The sequence below is a fragment of the Anopheles coluzzii genome, chromosome 2 (genome assembly GCF_943734685.1).
Source record: "Anopheles coluzzii chromosome 2, AcolN3, whole genome shotgun sequence".
In the NCBI taxonomy this organism is placed as follows: domain Eukaryota; kingdom Metazoa; phylum Arthropoda; class Insecta; order Diptera; family Culicidae; genus Anopheles; species Anopheles coluzzii.
In genome coordinates this window covers 124,619,886-124,640,055 of record NC_064670.1, presented here as the reverse complement: position 1 = coordinate 124,640,055, position 20,170 = coordinate 124,619,886, and the positions used below count along the sequence as shown (strand labels likewise).

General features: G+C 50.9%; 1 protein-coding gene across 7 annotated transcripts in view; it reads left to right on the top strand.

Moving 5' to 3' along the window:
• Positions 1 to 11: 11 nt before the first annotated feature.
• The window catches only part of LOC120952030 (kinesin-like protein KIF13A), a 30,380-nt gene continuing 10,221 nt past the window's right edge, over positions 12 to 20,170 (top strand). For 2 of the 7 annotated variants that reach the window (XM_049606312.1, XM_049606308.1), the window contains exons 1-5: positions 14 to 124; positions 2,380 to 2,753; positions 3,397 to 3,484; positions 15,741 to 16,173; positions 16,755 to 20,169. In XM_049606312.1, coding sequence (XP_049462269.1) covers positions 2,702 to 2,753; positions 3,397 to 3,484; positions 15,741 to 16,173; positions 16,755 to 20,169 — 3,988 coding nt within the window. In that variant the 5' untranslated portion in view covers positions 14 to 124; positions 2,380 to 2,701. Of the gene's footprint in view, positions 125 to 153; positions 1,525 to 2,379; positions 2,754 to 3,396; positions 3,485 to 15,740; positions 16,174 to 16,754; position 20,170 lie in introns of those variants that run through there. The other 5 variants (XM_040371098.2, XM_049606313.1, XM_049606309.1 and 2 more) reach the window with 4 other exon arrangements.

Sequence of the window (20,170 nt, the reverse complement as noted above, 5' to 3'; positions counted from 1 at the left end):
GCCTCGGGTACAGCTTGCAGCGCAGGGGTGCGTTAGTTGTCAAAGTGAACTGTGCCAGTCAGGAGTTGTGATGGAATTGTTTCGTTTTCCGGTGCAGGTGCAATAAGCAATAGGAGGTGAAATTGTAGGTTACTGGTGTGTGGTGCGGCTGGTACCGAATAAATTGTGCTTGGGCTCCCAAATGAATGGGTGTGATGAAAGTGAAACAATCCATGTGCGTGTGCGTGTGTGCTGGACTGGTGAAGAAACTGGACTAATCTTCCCTCCCCCGCCCTCTCTGCTCCCATGGCCTGAGGTAGAAAAGCTGGCATGAAAGAACGGGGCTTCCAGAACACTGGCCCTGACGACTGGACGAAGTGTTAGCGGGGCAAGTCTTGCACGAAAACATCAACGGCACAAGGCTATCCTTTGTTGCGGGCATTCACACACATTCGATTAGAGGAAAGCAGCCCTTGATCGTAGCGTATGACTCCAATTTGCTGCTGGCTGGTCTGGTGAAACACGATTGTCTGTTGTTGTTGTTGTTGGTGTTGTGGTGTAGTGGTGTTTTGTGCCATTGCGAAGAGAAAGAGAGCGTTCGTATTGCGTCCACTCTGCGTATGCGTAACACCCACTCCATCCATCCATCCTGGAAAGGGATTGTCATGAGGAGGAGGGGTGAGGGTTGAGGCTTTAACAACCCCCCTCTCTCTTCAGCCCGAAACAAGGGACACTCCCCATCCTACCCCGAAAAATGGGGAAGAAGTTCGCACAATACGGCCCGAAAAAAAGCAAGATGGCGTGCTGCATTGTGGAGGCCTCCCTCCTTGAAGGGTAATAAATCCCTATCTCCCCCCTTCCCGGAAAGGGGGGGTGTGGGTGACGGTGTGTGTGTGTTTGTGTGTGTGCTGAAAGGTTGAGCGAAAATCCCCCCAGAGCGGGCTGTAGCGCGGTTTGGTGAGATTTTCATTGAGCGCGCGCTCTCTTCCAGATGGTTTTGCATAGCCCACAGTCGCACACACACACACTTTCTTTGCCCTCGCGCTCTCTCTGTCTCTCTCACACACACACTCTGCCTGGAGGGTTGGTGTGTCTGTTGGGGTGGTGCGCGCTCGTTAGTTTCTCTGTTTTAACCCTCCCGAGCCCACGAGTTGATTAAAAGCCCCACTTTTTCTCGAATTCGACACACGGACAAACGCACACACACACACACCCCCACGGTGCCGTGCTTTTGTTGGTGGTGTTTTGTGCACGCCAAAAATGTTTGCGCACGCTACTGTGTATGTGTGTCCTGTCTCACTCGCTCTCTCACTCTCTCTCTCTCTCAGTGTCTCCTTGGACGCTTTGCTTGTGTGCGTTTCTGTGTGTGCTTATTATCCTTTCCGATTCAGGAGAGCGCTGAAAGGGCAAAACGCATCCTTCCGTAGGGTTTATTATTGAATCGCTTCCTTCGAGTGTGACTTGACGTCTTTGCGAACAGAGCAGAGCGGCCGCAAGTGCTGGTGAAGAAGATGGGTGCGTGTGTGTGTGTGTGTCTCGGAATTTGTGCGTGCAAGTGTCCTGATGGAATTTCTTTCCGTTTATTACATTTTTGCACTCGTTTTTTTGGAAACCTATTTTTCATGTGCAGCAACCTTTGGCGGGGATAGAAGGGTCATGTCAAACCCTCGGCGAAGGCCGGAGTACAAAAAACCATGAACTCACAATTAGGTTTGGAGGGTTCCTGGAAGGGATATGATTCATCAAACGATAACGAGTGTGCAGCGCAACATTAATAGGAAAGGGTTCTGTGTTTTTTTTGATTAAGTGAACTCATTTGCGTCACCCGCTTTTTTGTGACGAGGAGAACGGTCTTTCGTGAGTCTGCGGCTCTAAACTTCCCAAGTATCGGTGCGTCCTTGAAAGCTGAAACTCTCGTGTGGGGACAGCACGAAAAGCAAGATTTGAAGAAAGCATCAATGAATTAGAGCGAGAGCAACAGTACTTGGCCGAGGGTGGTGGTTGTGTTGGCTCCGAATGGGGGAGGTGATGTGCGGGCAGAATAAAGTTGAATCAAAAGAAACGCGAGGCATTTATTTCGCATTGGAGTAGAAGAAGAAACCATTCAATGTCATGAAAGCGACAGTAGGTACGACAGTGTGTGATTGTGCTGATGATGGAAAGGTGTGTGCTGTGCTCGAGAAGCTCGAGAAGCGAAAAAAATAAATCATCGCACACGTTGATGAGATTGCTCTTTTAAGTGCGTGCGTGCGTGTGCGCGAGTGTTTGTGTTCCTTCTCCTCGCGAGCGTGTGTGGTGATCATCATCGCGGATGATGTGTGATTTGTTTCATTAAAAAGCGCTGCAATTCTATGCTTATCTGGGCTCTGTTTTTACTCTCTATTGGTGATTTTTCTTTAGCAAGGTGTTTTTAGTGTTTGTTGTTAGTGTATTGTGCCGCGCCGTGTGCTAGAGAGAGAGTGTGTGTGCGGTGTGTGCTGCGCGTACCTGTGCGTACGGTTTCGTGCAGGTGTTGCGGTGGTGGTGGTGGGTTGCGCAGGGTTTTGACACATTACCCTTCGCAAACTGCTCATTGCATCCCAAAGTCCCCCCTCCACAAAACCAACTCTCTGATGCTGAGGGTTTTCGGAGCTGCTGCAGCATAGCGACGACGGAAGCGCGCGCGGTCCAACGCACACTTTCTTCCTCGGACGGAAAACAGGATCATCATCAGAGATAAACCATGTCGGACAAAATCAGAGTAGCCGTGCGGGTTCGCCCCTTCAACCGGCGAGGTAAGGACGAGAGCAGTTTGTCTCATTTTAGGGGAAAAGAAAAAGTCACAAAGTGAATGGAAGCGGCAAGAAGGTGGAGGTGGTCATACGGTCTGCTGGTTGTTGGTTTATGACATGGCAGCTAGACAGGCAGCTGCCGCTGGTCGCTGGTGAGAATTACTCATAGCAAGCAATCATCGCGCCATATGAAACACTCCTCCGCACGGCTCACGCCGACCGAACAAGAGGAGGAGGAGGAAGGAAACGTACGGACAAAGGAATAAAGTAGAAATCACTCACAAGCGACTGAACCCGCGTGCCCCACTGGTGGCGGCTCATGCTGGACGTGACGTCAAAATCATTAGTCAGCTTTACACAGACAGAGCTCGACTCGTACATGTCCACATGGTGTTGTGATCGAACAATTTTCCCTGCGCTACCAGAGAGAGCTTCCGGTGCCGATTGCCCGCAGCCGAGTCCCCGGATAAGGGATTAATATTCTAAAACCATTTACCAACGCCAAGGGACGGTGCCGCCTTTTTCCCATTCACGTTGTGGCTTTGTCTTTTTTCCTTCCTCCTTCCTGCGTGCTTCCCTTTATAATCGTATAGCATCTAACACACACCCCTTCTCTCTTTTTCCATGTGCAATTTTTCCTTTCCAGAACTCGAACTGGCCACAGAAAACGTGATAGAAATGAATGGTACACAGACGATTTTGAAATATCCTGCCAGCCTAGATAAAATGGAAAGGTAAGGCCGCTTCACCAAACTCCGCACCCTCCTCTACCCTACCCTAGCCGCGAGTCCGGTTCGTCACCGCCAGCGCATGAAATATGCAAGTTTCACACAACTCAACAACATTTCCCCCCCTAAACTCGCCAATCAGCACCCTGAATGGGGTGGGAATGGGGAGGGCAAAACTCGACAACGTGTTCCAAAACCAAAAAGCCAAATATGCGTGTGCCCGGGGTCGTCGAAGCTTTCCAGTTGTTCGAGGTGAATGGTTAGAATGGTCGATTCGAGGAGCAGGAGGAAGGAGTAAAGAGAGAGAAGAAAAAACAGCACGATGAAACGCAAACGGAAATCAAAACAGAGAATTATTTAAGCGCACGTTCTACGTTCACCTGCACCAACCACCACGACCATCACACACACGCGCACGCAAGCGTTGATCAAGCAGTGGGCAGAGTGGTGGTGGTGGCAAGGAGCTAACGAGACGAAGGTCCTGGAAATGGAAAGCAAAGTGCCTACCCCCAGTTCCCCCTATAGCTCGTTTGTTCTATCCAAATCGAATGAAGTATGGAAGGACCTCAGGGGCGCAATGTACACCATGACTCGCTGCGGGGTTGGAGGTAAAACAGTTGGAGGTCTTTCATTCTTACGCACTAGCGAGTTATAAAATGAACATCGACTGGTGGGGTGCGCTGGGAGGTAGTTTAGCATAAAATACTTACGAAAGAATCCAACTCCACCAACTCCGGGGTCGGTCATCGCCTTCTTCACGCGCCATCCACACCGAATCCGGAGTGATTGCTTCGATAGTATAACGTGTATAGTATGGGTTCTCGATAGAAGCCTTTTTGTCGATGGATTGGTGTGTTTGGGAGGATTTATTGGGTTTCCCGATTGTTGTTTGTTTAAACCCTTTAGGGGGAATTCATTCCAAGGGTAAACGTAGGAAGAAAGCTCCCTGAAACTGAAGAATGCATGAAGAATATGTTGTATTTGTACTACCAGCTGATGGGTTGAAGAGTTGTACGAGTTTGCGAAACCCGATTTGTAATTAGAATACTGTAAAATGAACGATCTTGTGTTGCTAACGTGTCAGCAGTGGCGCTCTCGCCGTACGTTGCAACTCAATTAATTTGCCTCCATAATTAAGCGGCGCATAAATCACGCGAAAATATTAATGAGACCGAAAACGAGAGGACAACATTTTATCACTGTCCCTGCTGCTGCTGTGTTGCTGCTGTGTCCTTTTCCTTCTGTCGGTGTTGGTCCGTAAAGGGTTTAGGTACACGTACACACCGAAAATTCGTTACGACGATGATGATGGCGTGTTACATTTTGTCCCAGGGTAGGTTTTCGCTCTGTGTGCCATATTTCCCTTCGGGGTTGGAAGGAAGAATTCCATTGTACTGAACGGTCCCTTCATTTTTTTTACAAGCGCCGTCTTTTCTTGCCTGCCATTCTCTTGGCATTTATATGACAGTATCATAATTATTTCTTTTTGACATTTTCGGGGGGAATTGGTGGAGGATGTAGAGGGGGGCTGTAGCGAAGGAGTAGAATAATTTGAAGTAGTATCCACGACGTACTCCTACACCGACCGCCCGTTTCATCGAATGTTCTCTACCGTGCCTGCTCCATTCTAAGGATTATTGTACAATTTCTTGGAGTACGGGACAAGCCTTCCTTCCAGTTTGTGCATGCCCTATATTACCAAAGCGTTTGTGTGTGTCGTAGCTATTGTTTCACGTACACCGAATCGATTTTCGCATCACATCGCCGTCGTGCGCATCCTGTATCTCTCTCTCCTTCAATGAAGAGAGGTGGCTTTCGCAATGAAACGCTGTTGCGCTGCGTTTATGAGTTTTCCGCTTCGCTATCACATCGCTCCGACCGATGGTTGAAGAGTCCTTGTGAAAGCAATATATAAATGCACACCGGTGGAGGAGAGGGCCTCCAAGGTGTGTGTGTGGTACAGGTGTAGCGAGCGAAGGAAGCGAAACACGACACAATCAAAAGCTCCTTTTGCTGCTGTTGCTGTGTCAGGTGGTGAATGGGTTGTTGGCGGTTCGTCGCTTGGTGGGTTTTGTGTCATCACCCCGTCGTGAGCGAGGGAAAGGGAGAGAGAGAGAGAGGGTATTGTCATTGGCCTATGAGCAAGAAATAAAACAACCTTAAGCACATCCACACACACACACGCACACATCGAAATGTTGCAACGGAAATGCTACCCCATTGACGATAGATACACCACGAGGGGCGAAAATCGTGCCGGGGGGGGCCACTTCGACGAGGCTCTTTGCGCGAGATTGCGTGGCTGCCGTTTGATACGAAATCGAAAATCGACCCCAAAAAGACACCCGCACCAGCGTTTTGGAGTGGCGCGTGTTTGACTGACCTGATGATGGGTGGCGAAGTAGAAGGAGGGTCGCTTTGTGGACCGCTAGAATTCAGTACACACCCGCACGGCTTACGGTGAAGGGGAGTGTGTGCCCCTCTGTTGCTGCAGAGGAAGCGTTTTTGGAGCGCGCGCGCGTGCAATTTTCTACTTCTTTTGGTGTGTTGCGTACAAGTCTTCGCGGTCGCTTCGTTCGGTGGTGAGATACGGTGTTGGTGGCACTCCTGTGGTGGCCGCGACTAGTGTCGGAATGGGCGACGAGGAGGAGGAAGAGGACGAGGACGAGCTGTGGACGGCACTGGCAGAGGTGATCCAACGCCGACCACCAGCGCCCGAGGATGGCTGGGGACGACGCCACCGCCGGCGATGGGTCAACCTGCTCGACCTGGTGCGGCGCTGGATAAGGACGGTTTTTGCACTGGCACGGAACCGCATGGCCCGGGCAGTGCTGTCACCTTGGGCTGAAAATAACAATTATTTATTTTCGTACAGTAGCATAACTACCAGCAGTAGTAGTAGTAGTAGTAGTAGTAGCACTATCACAACTACCACCACCACTACCATCTGCACCGGAAATGGACGGTGAGTCTCCCATTTCAAACACACATCTAATCTGAAACTAAAGGTAGACCTAAGGCCTGCTAGATGGAGGTCCTTCCGTGTGCACAAACACACTGCCGGTCCTTCGACGATGTGCGGAGAGGTACATCATCACCATCACACAATCAAAGCAGGCGAACGTACACGGCAGTGGCTCGTGGTGTGGTGTGGTCGCCTGCAAGGCCTTTTGGGCTCATCATTGTGGGGTTTTTATTTTTCCAAAAAGGATATACATATACCTGGGAGTTGTCGTTGGTCGACGTGGCGTGGTGGTGGTGGTAGGGGTGCCGTATTCGATCGGTCCATTGCACAATCGAAAGACACTGCGAGGAGCACGAGACGGCGCTGTGAAACGTGTGCTCCGAGGCAGAAACCGAGGAGACAACCGAACCGAACGAGTGATTGTTGTGTGTTCCGTCTCCAACTGTGTGTATCATCGTCAAGCAATCACTTCCTTTTCCTTCGCTCTCTCTCTCTCTCTGGCTCTGCAATCAATAATTCAGCTGCGGGCTTCATTAGGGTGGGGTGGTGGTGGTACGCTCGCCCGTATTAGCTGGAGCTCTCTTATGGGCTTAAGCAGGAAGTTTGCTTTGCACAGCCCCGAGCTCAGCTCGGTCTCGGTTTTATTGGTAATTTACATTACATTATCGTTATGAATCAATTCTGGGGTTTCTTTTAACGTAACCGCACAAGCATTTAATATTGGCGAGCTGATAAAACATTCAGCTGCTTGCTGCCGGGTCGACTATGTTTTTTTTTTATTATTCCCAGAAAGGTAGCGCAAAACTTTGACCGATTTTATCGATGACCTAAAGCCTCCCATCGCACCCTTATTTGTCAACTTCAGTTCGCGCTGTCTCGCGCTCTCTTGTGTTTCTTTTTGCGTGTTATCAATTCTTCGTAACCGAGTTGATATCATCTTCTCTCGGAAAGACCTTCACTTTCTGGCCCTTGCGGGGTGGGTTGAAAACAAACGGGTGCGGCAGTGTGCTCTGTCATCCGCCAGCACACTGCCAGCTCTCCTCCCATTCCCGTCGCAAAGGTGTCAAAAAGTCAACAAAATTAGCACGAACCTGTCAGTCACACCGTGCACGGTCGCTGCTGCTGGTGGTGGTGCTGGTCCACCCGTTTGGTTGTGTGAAAGCGATAGGATTTTATTCAGCCACCCAAGCACAGGCACAACAGGGTTTTGGAGACGCGGGAAAATGCAATTCAATCTTTTCTTGTCCAACCAACAACACACGTGATGGGGAGGGAGGGATCCAATGATTTGCATTGTGGCGCATCGTTTCTTTATCGCAGTTGGCTGGTGGCTCTTGAATATGAATGCACGGCACTGCTTTTCCCGGCCTGCTGGGACGTAATATTTTGCAATCTGCTTTGCCTACACCACCAGTGTGTCCGTGCGCATCCTAAGCATAAAGTCGTTCCCATCCTATTCCCGTTTCCAAGTGTCCCGTGGAGCCTGGAATCCCGATAAAATAGGACACAAACGCACACAGTACAGCACACTATATTCATATCGCTTTTCTTTATTTTATTTTCTATTTTGACCATTGTTGGCAACGTCGCCTTTCTTGCAAAAAGGGGGATGGATTCGGGGATACACTTCTCTCCGGAAGTGCTGGGAACGGAAACCCGGGGAGAGCAGGAGGAGAGGGGTTTTGCACACATAATTCGATGCCATCAAGTCTGGAGCGCGGTCGACGGTTGGGCGTCTCCAGCCAGCTTGTGTGAAAGAAGAAGCTGGGCAAAATGGTTGTTTGTGCCCGAATGGCCACCGTCTAGGGCAGACACTCGGTCGGCGGTATCACCACCTCACACGGGACAGGAAGAAGCATTTGCTTGGGCTCTTCCTCCCTTGCTGATAATGGAGCCTACAGTGTCGTTAAATCTGTCGGAAAGAGTTGGTGTACGCTTTCCTGTCGTTTTGGTCCGTACCGTAGTTTGTCCTTTTTCCCCCTCGTGGCCTGGTGTGGCGTGGGGAAGAATATCTCCCATGAATTGGGATTTCTTTTCTTGCCGTGCCAAAAAGGAAAGCAAATCCCATCCCTCCCCAAGCGAGACATTGATACATTACGCACTTGCTGTGACTGTATTTGTGTGTGTGTGTGTGTGTGTGTTTTTCTCTCTTTTTGTTTGGCTTGTTTGTTTTGTCACTGAGGTGAAAGATAGATTTTCAAAGCGCTTTCGATGGAAAAACTTTTCCACCGCTCTTTTTTACCGTGTTATGGTTGGAGCTTTTTTTGTGAGCTGTTGGTTTGTTCCAGCTCTTCTCCACCGAGCCACACGACCCCAAAGTGTCTTCGGATCGGAAAATGAAAAATGTGTGTTACTTGTCTTTGCGGGGAATTTCGATCGATCCGCGGTCACGCCATCGCAATCACGGAAGTTGCCCCATTAAACCGTGCGCGCGGGTGCAGTGGTGGCGGCGGGCACACGCAGCAATGGGGGGAAAGGGAGTACAGTTAGCGAGAAAGGCCAACCTGCCACCAAAAATCGATGCATTTGAGGTGTATTTGGTTCCGTCCATGGGGGAATTTGTTTTCTCTTCTTTTTTTTTAACGTTTGGGTTCGACGTGCTTTTTCCCTTTTCCGAGTGCTCCAATTTCTTATCACTTAAAACCCCCATGACGCTGCGGTTGGTGCGATGTGCGGTCGCGAGTGTGTTTGTATTTTTTGGGCAGTATCATCCGGTGTATCTTCGTGCCATTCCCCCTGCCATGTTGTGTTCTACCCTGTGAATAGCATACGAGCAACGTACGTCGGCGGCACCTGCACCAGCTTATGCCTTTGGCTGTCGCCGCCAAACCCCCCCCCCCCCTCACAGGCCTCGCAGTCCGGGTGTGTGCGATGGACGTGTTCAGGTCAGCCCGGGCGATAACATACATTTTTATACAGAAAAATGCCAACGTGTGCTCCACAGCATAGGGGGGTAGGGGAGGGAGGCCTGGTGGTGGGGAGAACCGTTGCATTTCAACCTGTCCGGTCGGTCGGTCGGTCGGTGGGCTTATTGCTATCAGAGGTGGCCGCCGATAAGGGCTACCTCTCAACCGTAAAACCAGTTTCGCTGCACTATCGCTACTTTCACGATAATGTAAAATAGAACGGTTTAAAGTTTAATTAGCGTCTGCTTGGGCTGGTGGCGGTGACGGTAACTATAGCAGTCGCTTATGTAGCAGCATCGAAAGCGAGACACGTTTACACAGAAGTCTAGTGTGCCATGCAATTTAAATGAAATCGACTTTCAATATGCTTCGGCTTATTGGTCTTAACTATGGTAGCATAAAATGAATGAAATATCTATTCTATGTTATTGGGGTGATGATTACAGCGACGAAAGTTAGCAACATAAGACCCTCAATCGTAATGATGTCCAGCACTTCATGAACTATTCACGTTATAGGCTTAGAAAAAGGAAGCTTTCTTCGAAAATCCCCAACGCACTAAAACCATGCTGCTAATGTCTTCCGGATTTATTCTAATCCAGAATCTGGCGGCCACATGGCCCATGCGATTGAGCAATTTATTTGCCACCCCAACCGATAGAAACGTTAACAGCCGAGCTTACTTCCCTTTCCCCTGTCCCCCTGTCGTCCAGCCATAATCGGAAGCTTCCTTCCTTCCATAATGAGTCAAAGATCATCGGACGAATGGTATGTTCGGGCCGTAATCATAGCAATTTTAGTGCATGTCCGGCGAAAAATCGTTCAACAGGTTCGGCGCACGATTCGATTGCGGCCCCCATCCTCCGGGCAAGCAAGACGATGATGTCCCCGGGTCGTCTTCCATGTCGTCGGGTGAGAGTTACTGATGCTCAGAAGCTGGTCTAGGAGGGAAGGACAAAACAGGGCGGTCGTGCTTTCTCGTGCTGTGTTGATGTTTGAGTCCACTTCTACCGTTTCTCCCAATATCGAGCAGTAGAGAAGTAATCGGTCTGTGTTGTGGCATTCAGTTGCCTCATTACGTGGCCCCTCTCGCTTCTTCCCCGAAATTGGTCCCGCTCGCCATGGACCATCTTTGCTGTACGCTTTTCGTAAACATTAATGTCTTCTTGTCATGCTTTTTCGGCATTGGTTTGCTGTTGAACGGCGGGGACTTGTGCAATGAGACGACTCGCTGTGCACTTGGGCCATGGTTCTGGTTATTTAGGGGAAGCATTATGGACCGTTTGGAGGAGCAATAGCAAACAGTAGCAGCAGCAGCAATTACGTTCTAGTCGATTTGTGTAGGCTAACAAAGGGAAAAGCAAAGATTACTTATTGATCAATCGACTCGGTTGGAGATGGGAAGAAGCGATCGTTTAACATGAAGATGTGCCTTTCGCAACCACCGGGCACCACACCATCTAGTTAGGGCAGGTCAGTTTGTGCTTTTCATGCACGTAAAGACAAGCAAGAGATCGTATTATCACACAAAAATGAGAACGTTTGCAAGTAATGGGATAAAGAAAGAAGGAGGGCCCAAAACAACCTAAAACCGAACCGAAAATATGCAAAATATGTCTCTGGTCTATTCGAGGACGCTCATTACGCATGCAATACGTGTCTGCCGGTCGAATCCCTATAGAAAGTGTTAGAACTTTTTCGATTTTCCGCTCGGATCCCCCCTATTCGTGTCTTTGCCTCAAATGTCGCTACAAAATTCACGTCTAATGTCACGCCTGCTGGCGCGTCGTGCGGCCAAGATCGGTTAAGCAATGTATGCAAATGTAAACGATAAATACAACCGCTGTGGGCCGGACGTTATCTCCTTTCCGAAGTGTACACGGGTACAACGAATCGCTAGGAGACATCTTTAGCGACCGACCAACTCCCCCAAAACAACAACAACAAGTGGCGTGTTTACGGTACAAGTGGTTTTACAGGGAAATTGCGGGGAAAAGTTGCTGCACAAAAGTTCTTTTCTCCCTCGCCGACTCGCGCCACGAACCAGTTTGCCACTCTAATTCAATCACAGATGAGTGTTTTCATTGTAGTAGAGGAAAAACACGCGCAAAAACGCCCCACAGGGGGTGGGCGATGGCCACCCTTGCTCAAGCTGTGTGTTGGTTTAACACACACACAGGCACACTGGTTTTTGCAGAGATCGTTTTGCATGATAACTGCTGCTTTTGACGGCTTTTTTCGCGTTACTGCTGCTGCCACCGCGCCGAGCCATCCATCTATCAATGTTGAAGCGGAAAGTCAATGGGGGGAATGGAAAATCACTACCCCTTTCTACACCTCGGCAGCGAGTGTGGAAAGTCGAAGAGAAGAAAAAGAAGCATGATGAGCCTCCTTTTATGGCATTTCATCACGCAATTCCCAGTGTGTGTGTGTGTGTGTGTGTTCTGGCTTGGATACTGAAAATGAGTGGAAAATTAATTTCCAACCAACGGATAAAAGGACATCGAGAAGCCAAGTGGGAGGAGAGTATCAAGTCGGAAATAGTATTTCCCTCTGTCAGTTAGTCCGTCAACGTGCGGTGTCCGGCCGAGAATGGAGCGACGGTGGTTTTTGTGGTCTCACTTCACAAACCAGGTGTGGCCCACTGACTGGTTGGTTGGGCCTGTGTTGTGAAGCGTGTTCGGGAAGGATTTTAACCCCCCCTCCCCCCCCCCCCCCTCCTGTTTTCCACTAATGTGTGACTTTATTTGTGCGTCGCCTACTACAACTACTACTCGCCCCGTTCGTCGTGGTGTGCTGCGATGTGGTCTTCCAGCTGGCGTAGTAGGGCTAATATTTTTAATTAGTTTGTCTCATAAATTCCCATCCCTTCCCATTCTTCTGCTGCTACTGTTGCATACTACTGGCGCCAATCGTGACCACCGGGCACCATTTCCGTCGATAAACGGCAGCGAATAAATAAACCCATTACGACGCAGTCCCTTGGGGACGGTTAATCACGCCTTTTCACGGGCGGAAAACAGAGAAAGAGAGAGAGAGAGGGGATGGATCTTTAGAAGTTTATGAGATTTTTCGCAGAATTGAGGTGTGTTGTGGTGCTGCTTTTTTTTGTTCGGTATTAGAATAGATGGTGGGAATTATGGTTCGCTCTGCTCTGCGGTGCTTGCACAATCTCTGTGTGGAGCTTCTTCTTTTGATGGTGGGAATTAATTTGCCTACTTTGATTTTGTTGACACTTGTGTTTGTTCCACGTGCGTGCAACACGCTTGAAGCAGTTCGTAGAGTTGAAATGGCACGATGGGAAAGTTGCAAGAGAGAATGTCTTGTGTTTGTGTGATCGCTTCGAAATGACCAAACAAAAAATATACGACGACCGACCTACACACAACTCAAAGATGGAGGAGGTCTCTGGTGCGTAACTGCATTAATTACGGCATGTATTTTTTGTTTTATTTTTCGAGGGTCGCCAAAATGGGGCGAGATGAGCGAAGAAGACGAGCAAAATGCCACACAAGCCCCTCTCGACTCTTCCACCAAACAAGAGTAACACCATCCATGTTTCATGCTCTCTCTCTCTCTCTCTCTCTCTCTCTCTCTCTCTCTCTCTCGGTCTCTCTCTCTCTTTGTGCAATAAAGTGTGCTCCTCGTCATAAAGATAAGTAATTTGCTGGTTGGAATTGCACCACCACCACCGAGGGGGCGAGTCAGGGTGGAAAGCTTAACTTTCCAAATGCTCGTAGGTTCGGCTGTGCGCTGTGGTTTGTTCGATGTAAATTTAAAGATATGGCACTGCTGTTAAAACGGAGCCCGTTGTCGTTGTTGCAGTTGTTAAAAACAATGCCTTCCAGTGTGAGATGATGGGTTGGTACTGTTGGCCTAATTTTAAGCTTTATTATTTGCACGGCCCATAAACATACTGATTTTCGTCGTAAATTAACAAAAAAGGAAGCAATGTAGGGCGTGAAAATGATAATGTTATTTCGCCCGTTATCGCAAAGGACACCATTGGGCGACATATTGTAATCTCTTTGCACAAATCAGTGGCGCAATTGGAGCAAGAGCACACGAGTTATGTGACAAATTGAGTCTGAATCGTTGATAATCGTTTGATAATGCCAATCGTGTGTGTAATCGCTTCGCTCGCCAGCGTCATCAGCCTTCTCACCAGGGTTACGTGTGCATTTTGAAGCTTGCAGTATGAAAATGCTCTGCATGCTGTTGTTGTGTTGCCTCTTGCCACCACCAAGGTTCGCGAAGGAAATCGCTCTGTACACCGCCACCAATAGCGATTACCGCCAGCTTTTGCTGCCAGTTCGGTTAGAGAGCGATGGAGAGAGAAAAAGAAGTAAAATGTTATATTTAATACGCTCCATGCAAGTCAAACAGCAGATGCATCAAACGCTATTACATCAAACGAAGAGAAACAAAAATAGAGTTGAAGAAAAAACAAGAAACACGCTGACCGACGATCACGGTTGATCCTCAAGCAACAGCACAACAGTGCAGCGGGAGAGGGGGTTTGTCCGTTAATAAGCGTTACTTTGTTTGGGTCGAGAGGGGTGTGTAAAAGTGGAAAATTCAGAAGGAGTGTAGGGAGGGGGTAGTTTTCCAAATCGTGCCACCCCGTCGCCCGTGTGCGGATTACCGAAGGTGAAGATCTTTTTTTTTGCCTTTGCGTTGAAGCCTTTGTGGCCACACGAACGCGCGAAACCTTGGCAGGAAACTCTCGAACTCTCGAAAGCTCCAACCGAACCGAAACGCACAAACGTAGAGGGGTACAGCAGGGTATGAGGAAGAAGGAGGGGGTGGTGGTGGAATTGGTGGTGCCTAAGCACCCACGGCACCAGCGAATGAAGCAGAAACACGGGTGTCCGATTTGTTTTCTTCCTTCTTCTTGTTGGCGTCGTGCTGGGGTTTTTGCTTTTTGTTTTGGGGTTGGTTTCGGTGTTACTGTTTGTTTGACGCGGGTTTTATGAGTATTGCAGCCGACCCCCCTCCTTGCGAATAAAGATGGAAAATGTATAGTAGTAGTAAGTGGCTTCTCGGTGCGGTCCTTCCCCAACATCGGCTGGATGGAGCACAGAAACCGCCATAAAGAAAAATTACTGGCGCAATTGGCGCAACAAATGGAACACCTCGGAAAACTTACCACCCCTCTCCCCCTCTCACACACTCTCTTGGGACACAAACGAGCACTCCCCTCTCGGCGGCACCCGAAAAGAACGGTATGCGTTTTTCATTACATCGTTTTGAACTGTGTGTGAGTTTCTTTTGCCTGCTTTTTTGTTGTTGTTGTTGGACGATGATTTGATGATGGGACCTTGGTATGTTGGTGCGTTTTCTTTCCTTTTCTGCACCTCGGAAAAGGTACGGTTATGGCTTGTTGGAAAATAAGGTTTTTCAATGGTGCAAAAAACGAATGAAGTGGAGGAAGACGACATCTCTCCAACAGTTGGAGCAAACTGCAGTTTTAAATTCCTTTTTCGGTGCGAAGAAGGTCGTTTTGCGAGGAAATTGAAAGGCCCACCCCGAGGAGGAGAGAATATTTCCACGATGGAGGAGACGCACCATTTTGTTTCTTTTTTTGCTGTTGTTTTGGGGCGCTTTCTAGATGGTTGGGGAATTATTTTTCAATTAAACTGAAAGTGTCATGTTGCCAGCGTTGGACTGGGTGGGTATGGTGCTCTAAGTGCTCTCCCGTCCGTCTCGGAAGGTGGCGAAGAATTTAATTGGAGTAGACTTCTCATAAAAAGTTGAGGTCCCATCCCTGGGGGGGAAATCTGGTCGTCGTCAAAAAAAGATGGTGGTACCAAGGTGACAAAAAGGAGGGGAGGCTGTGAAGGTTTCCCTGGTTACCGCCAGTAGATGTCGCTTTTACGCTGTTTTGCGCTGATGCTTCCCGACAACCTGAACTGTGCTTGTGGTAACAAACTTCTCCCGTCCCGTGCACATGAAGATAATCGGCTGCGACTGCTGCACCGCACGGATATACAGGAGGGAGGTCGAGGGAAGGTCAGAAAAGAGCATCAACTGCACAAAGTTCGCGCGAAACGACTGCAACACACACATGAGAGGGAACGCGAGGGCCTGGAAGCCACTTCAGCACTTTTAGATGAAGTGTGCACTCTCGTTAGTGATTATCTTTGTTGGAACCGCAAATGTTCGGAAAACTACTGGCGTCACAAAGAGGATGGTTGTGTGCTGCTGCAAGCAAGACCGACGGAACACACCCACTCCCATTATATATCCCCAACAGTTGCAACACTTTAATGGACGTCATTGTGTCAGCTTGGTTTTACGGCACGCGGGTCGCATATCTTTACAACGCTACTACAATGTGTTTGCTACTGACGCTGTTACTAATACACTGTTTCTGTTCCATTTCATGCAGGAAGCCGCCGAAGATCTTCGCTTTCGATCACTGCTTCTACTCGACCGATGCGAACGCGAACAACTTTGCGTCACAGGAGCTGGTCTTCAACAACATCGGTCGGGACATACTGGAGAACGCGTTCCAGGGCTACAATGCGTGCATCTTCGCGTACGGCCAGACCGGCTCGGGCAAATCGTACACGATGATGGGCAGCCAGGACAGCAAGGGCATCATACCGCGGCTGTGCGACGAGCTGTTCGCCTCGATCGCCGCCAAGCAGACGGACGAGCTGAACTACAAGGTGGAGGTCTCGTACATGGAGATCTACAACGAGAAGGTGCACGATCTGCTCGATCCAAAGACGGCCAAACAGTCGCTGAAGGTGCGCGAGCACAACGTGCTCGGACCGTACGTCGATGGACTGTCGCAGCTGGCAGTTACGTCCTTTCTGGTAAGGATACGTCGTCATACTAGAGATATATAGAGCAAAAAAGCCACTCCAATATACTCCCTTCTACACTCGGAATGGTGGATTTGGGACGCTTAAATTGTGCAACATTTTATTTGGACACCTCGAGCTACCTCTTGGGAAGGTTTAGCGCTAAAAGGTTCCGCCCTGTTACCGACGTTTAATGAGCACACACACACTCACACCTCAACGCTTTGCATACACTGGGAACGATTTGTTTTGGAACGACCAAACCTTTCAGTTCACTTAGCAGCTGCTGTGCTTGTGTGTGTATGTGTGTGCTGTTATCATCTATCACGGTTCGTGTTGAACCAGCACGCAATTGCCACTCAATTACTCGACCGGACCTGCAGCATAATTGATGTTGCCCTTGGGAGGGAGGGGTTGCTCGCGCCCGTCGAACGATGATTCATCGGTTTGACACCCCGGTCAAGGGCTTTGTTGAACGGCGTGCGTGTGACGTTGTTAGATGGTGTAGAATGCGTAGTCGTAGTGTGCTGTGGAATAATGCACCAAATAATGTATCTCCTTTCTCTCTCTTTCTCTCTCTCTCTGTTTTGTAGGACATCGATAACCTGATGGCAGAGGGCAACAAATCGCGTACGGTTGCAGCAACGAACATGAACTCGGAATCGTCCCGGTCGCATGCAGTGTTCACCGTTGTGCTGACGCAGACACTAATCGACACGCTGTCCGGGGTTACGGGCGAGAAGGTGTCACGCGTGTCGCTGGTCGATCTGGCCGGTAGCGAGCGGGCGGTGAAAACTGGCGCCGTCGGCGACCGGCTGAAGGAGGGCTCAAACATCAACAAAAGTCTTACCACGCTCGGTCTGGTGATATCGAAGCTGGCCGACAGTACGGGCGGCAAGAACAAGGACAAGTTTGTGCCGTACCGCGACTCGGTGCTAACGTGGCTGCTGAAGGACAATCTCGGCGGCAACTCGAGGACGGTGATGTTGGCCACACTGTCACCGGCGGCGGACAATTACGAGGAGACGCTGTCCACGCTCCGGTACGCGGATCGGGCGAAGCGAATCGTCAACCACGCGGTGGTGAACGAAGATCCGAACGCGCGCATCATCCGCGAGCTGCGCAAAGAGGTGGAAACGCTGCGCGAGATGCTGAAGCACGCCACGGGCAGCAACTTTGGCGACATGAAGCGCGTCGACATTCACGACAAGCTGGCGGAGAGCGAGAACCTGATGAAGCAGATTTCGCAGACGTGGGAGGAGAAGCTGGAGAAGACGGAACAGATCCAAAGCGAGCGACAGCAGGCGCTGGAGAAGATGGGCATTAGCGTGCAGGACAGTGGCATCAAGGTGGAGAAGAACAAGTACTATCTGGTCAATCTGAACGCGGATCCGTCGCTGAACGAGCTGCTGGTGTACTACCTGAAGGAGGAAACGCTGATCGGTGGCCGCAGCAGCAGCGGCAGCAAGCAGCCCGACATTCAGCTGCTCGGGCTGGGCATCCAGCCGGAGCACTGTCTCATCACGATCGAGGACGGCGAGCTGTACATGGATCCGATCGAGAATGCGCGCTGCTACGTGAACGGGTCGGTCGTGAGCGACAAAATGGCGCTGCACCATGGCGATCGTATCCTGTGGGGCAACCATCACTTTTTCCGCGTCAACTGTCCAAAGTCGGCCACAAACAGCACGGCACTGGGTGCCTCGGAACCGCAGACACCGGCACAGCACATGGATTACTACTACGCGCAGGAAGAGCTAATGCAGAACGAGCTGAGCAACAATCCGATTCAGGCGGCTATCTCGCGGCTCGAGAAGCAGCACGAGGAGGACAAGCAGGTGGCGCTGGAGAAGCAGCGGCAGGAGTACGAGAAGCAGTTCCAGCAGCTGCGCAACATCCTGTCGCCGACGACTCCCTACGCACCGTACGCACCGTACGACCCGTTCCGGCTGGGCAAGCTGCCACCGAACACGCCGACGGCGCAGCTGCGCGTCGAGAAGTGGGCGCAGGAGCGGGACGAGATGTTCAAACGATCGCTGGGCCAGCTGAAAACGGACATCGTGCGGGCGAACGCGCTCGTGCAGGAAGCCAACGTGCTGGCGGAGGAGATGGACAAGCAGACCAAGTTCAGCGTTACGCTGCAGATTCCGCCGGCCAATCTCAGCCCGAACCGGAAGCGCGGTGCGTTCGTGAGCGAACCGGCCATTCTGGTGCGTCGCATGAACTCGGGCAGCCAGATCTGGAGCATGGAGAAGCTCGAGAACAAGCTGATCGACATGCGCGACATGTACCAGGACTACAAGGAGCGCCACCAGGCCGCGATGGAGGAGGCGAAGGCAAAGTCGGATCCGTTCTACGAGTCGCAGGAGAACCATAACCTGATCGGTGTGGCAAACATCTTTTTGGAGGTGCTGTTCCACGACGTGAAGCTGGACTACCACACGCCGATCATCAGCCAGCAGGGTGAGGTGGCGGGCCGGCTGCAGGTGGAGATAAGCCGCGTGGCCGGCACCTTCCCGCAGGATCGTATGTGCGAGTCGGCCTCCGAGAGCTCGGCGGACAGCCACGAGGACGATGAGGACTCGCCGGACACGCCGTCACCGCCGCCGCCCACCAACAGCAATCAGATCAGCTGCCGGATCAGCATCAAGCAAGCGTCCGGGCTGCCGCTCTACCTGTCCAACTTTGTGTTCTGCCAGTACTCGTTCTGGAACCACGAGGTGGCGGTAGTGCCGGCGACCAATCAGGAGGTAGCCGGCCACAACCAAAACATAACGTTCAAGTTCGACCACGAAGCGGACTACATCGTGACGATGAACGAGGAGTTCCTCGAGCACTGCTCGGACGGTGCGCTCTCGATCGAGGTGTGGGGACATCGATCGGTCGGTTTCTCCCGCATGAAGGACTGGGAGGTGGAGCAGCAGCAGGCCAAGGCCCGCTCGCTGGCTGATCGTTGGGCGGAGCTGTCGCGCAAGATCGAGCTGTGGGTGGAGATCCACGAGCTGAACGACAATGGTGACTGGGCGCCGGTAGAAGTACAGTGCGCCCGGGACATGCTGACCGGTGGCGTGTATCAGCTGCGGCAAGGGTTCCAGCGGCGCGTGATGGTGCGTGTGAAGCCGGTGCAAAATTCTGGCACACTGCCGATCATCTGCCAGTCGATCATCAACGTATCGATGGGATGCGTAACCGTCCGCTCGAAGCTGCAAAAACCGATGGACTCGTACCAGGAGGAAGATCTGACCGTGCTGCGAGACAAGTGGAGCGAAGCGCTCGGACGCCGACGGCAGTATCTGGACCAGCAGATCCAGCGATTGATCAACAAGGACGACAAGACGGAACAGGAGAAGGAACGCGAGCAGAGCCTGGTGAACCAGTGGGTCTCGCTGACGGAGGAGCGAAATGCCGTACTGGTACCGGCTCCCGGGTCCGGCATTCCGGGGGCACCCGCTTCCTGGGATCCACCGCTCGGCATGGAACCGCACGTTCCTGTCCTGTTCCTCGATCTCAACGCGGACGATCTGTCGACGCAGGGTCTCTCGAACGATGAGGTTCCGATGGCCGGGCTGAACTCCATCCTGCCGAAAGAGCATGGCAACAAGTTCTACAACTTGCAGATAATTCAGCACCTGGACAAGGACATTTGTGCTATTTGCAGCTGGGACTCGTCCATCCACGATTGTGCGGCATTGAACCGTATCACGGAGGCAAACGAGCGCGTCTATCTGATACTGAAGACGACCGTACGACTTTCGCATCCGGCGCCAATGGACCTGGTGCTGCGCAAGCGACTGGCCCTGAACATCTACAAGCGCCAGAGCTTCACCGATCGGCTGAAGAAGCTGCGCATCGGACGGGCGGAGTCACTGTCGCTGCAGTCGGGCGTAACGTACGAAGTGGTGTCCAACATTCCGAAGGCATCGGAGGAGCTGGAAGATCGCGAGTCGCTCGCACAAATAGCCGCCACCGGGGACGATTGTTCGGCAAGCGATGGTGAAACCTACATCGG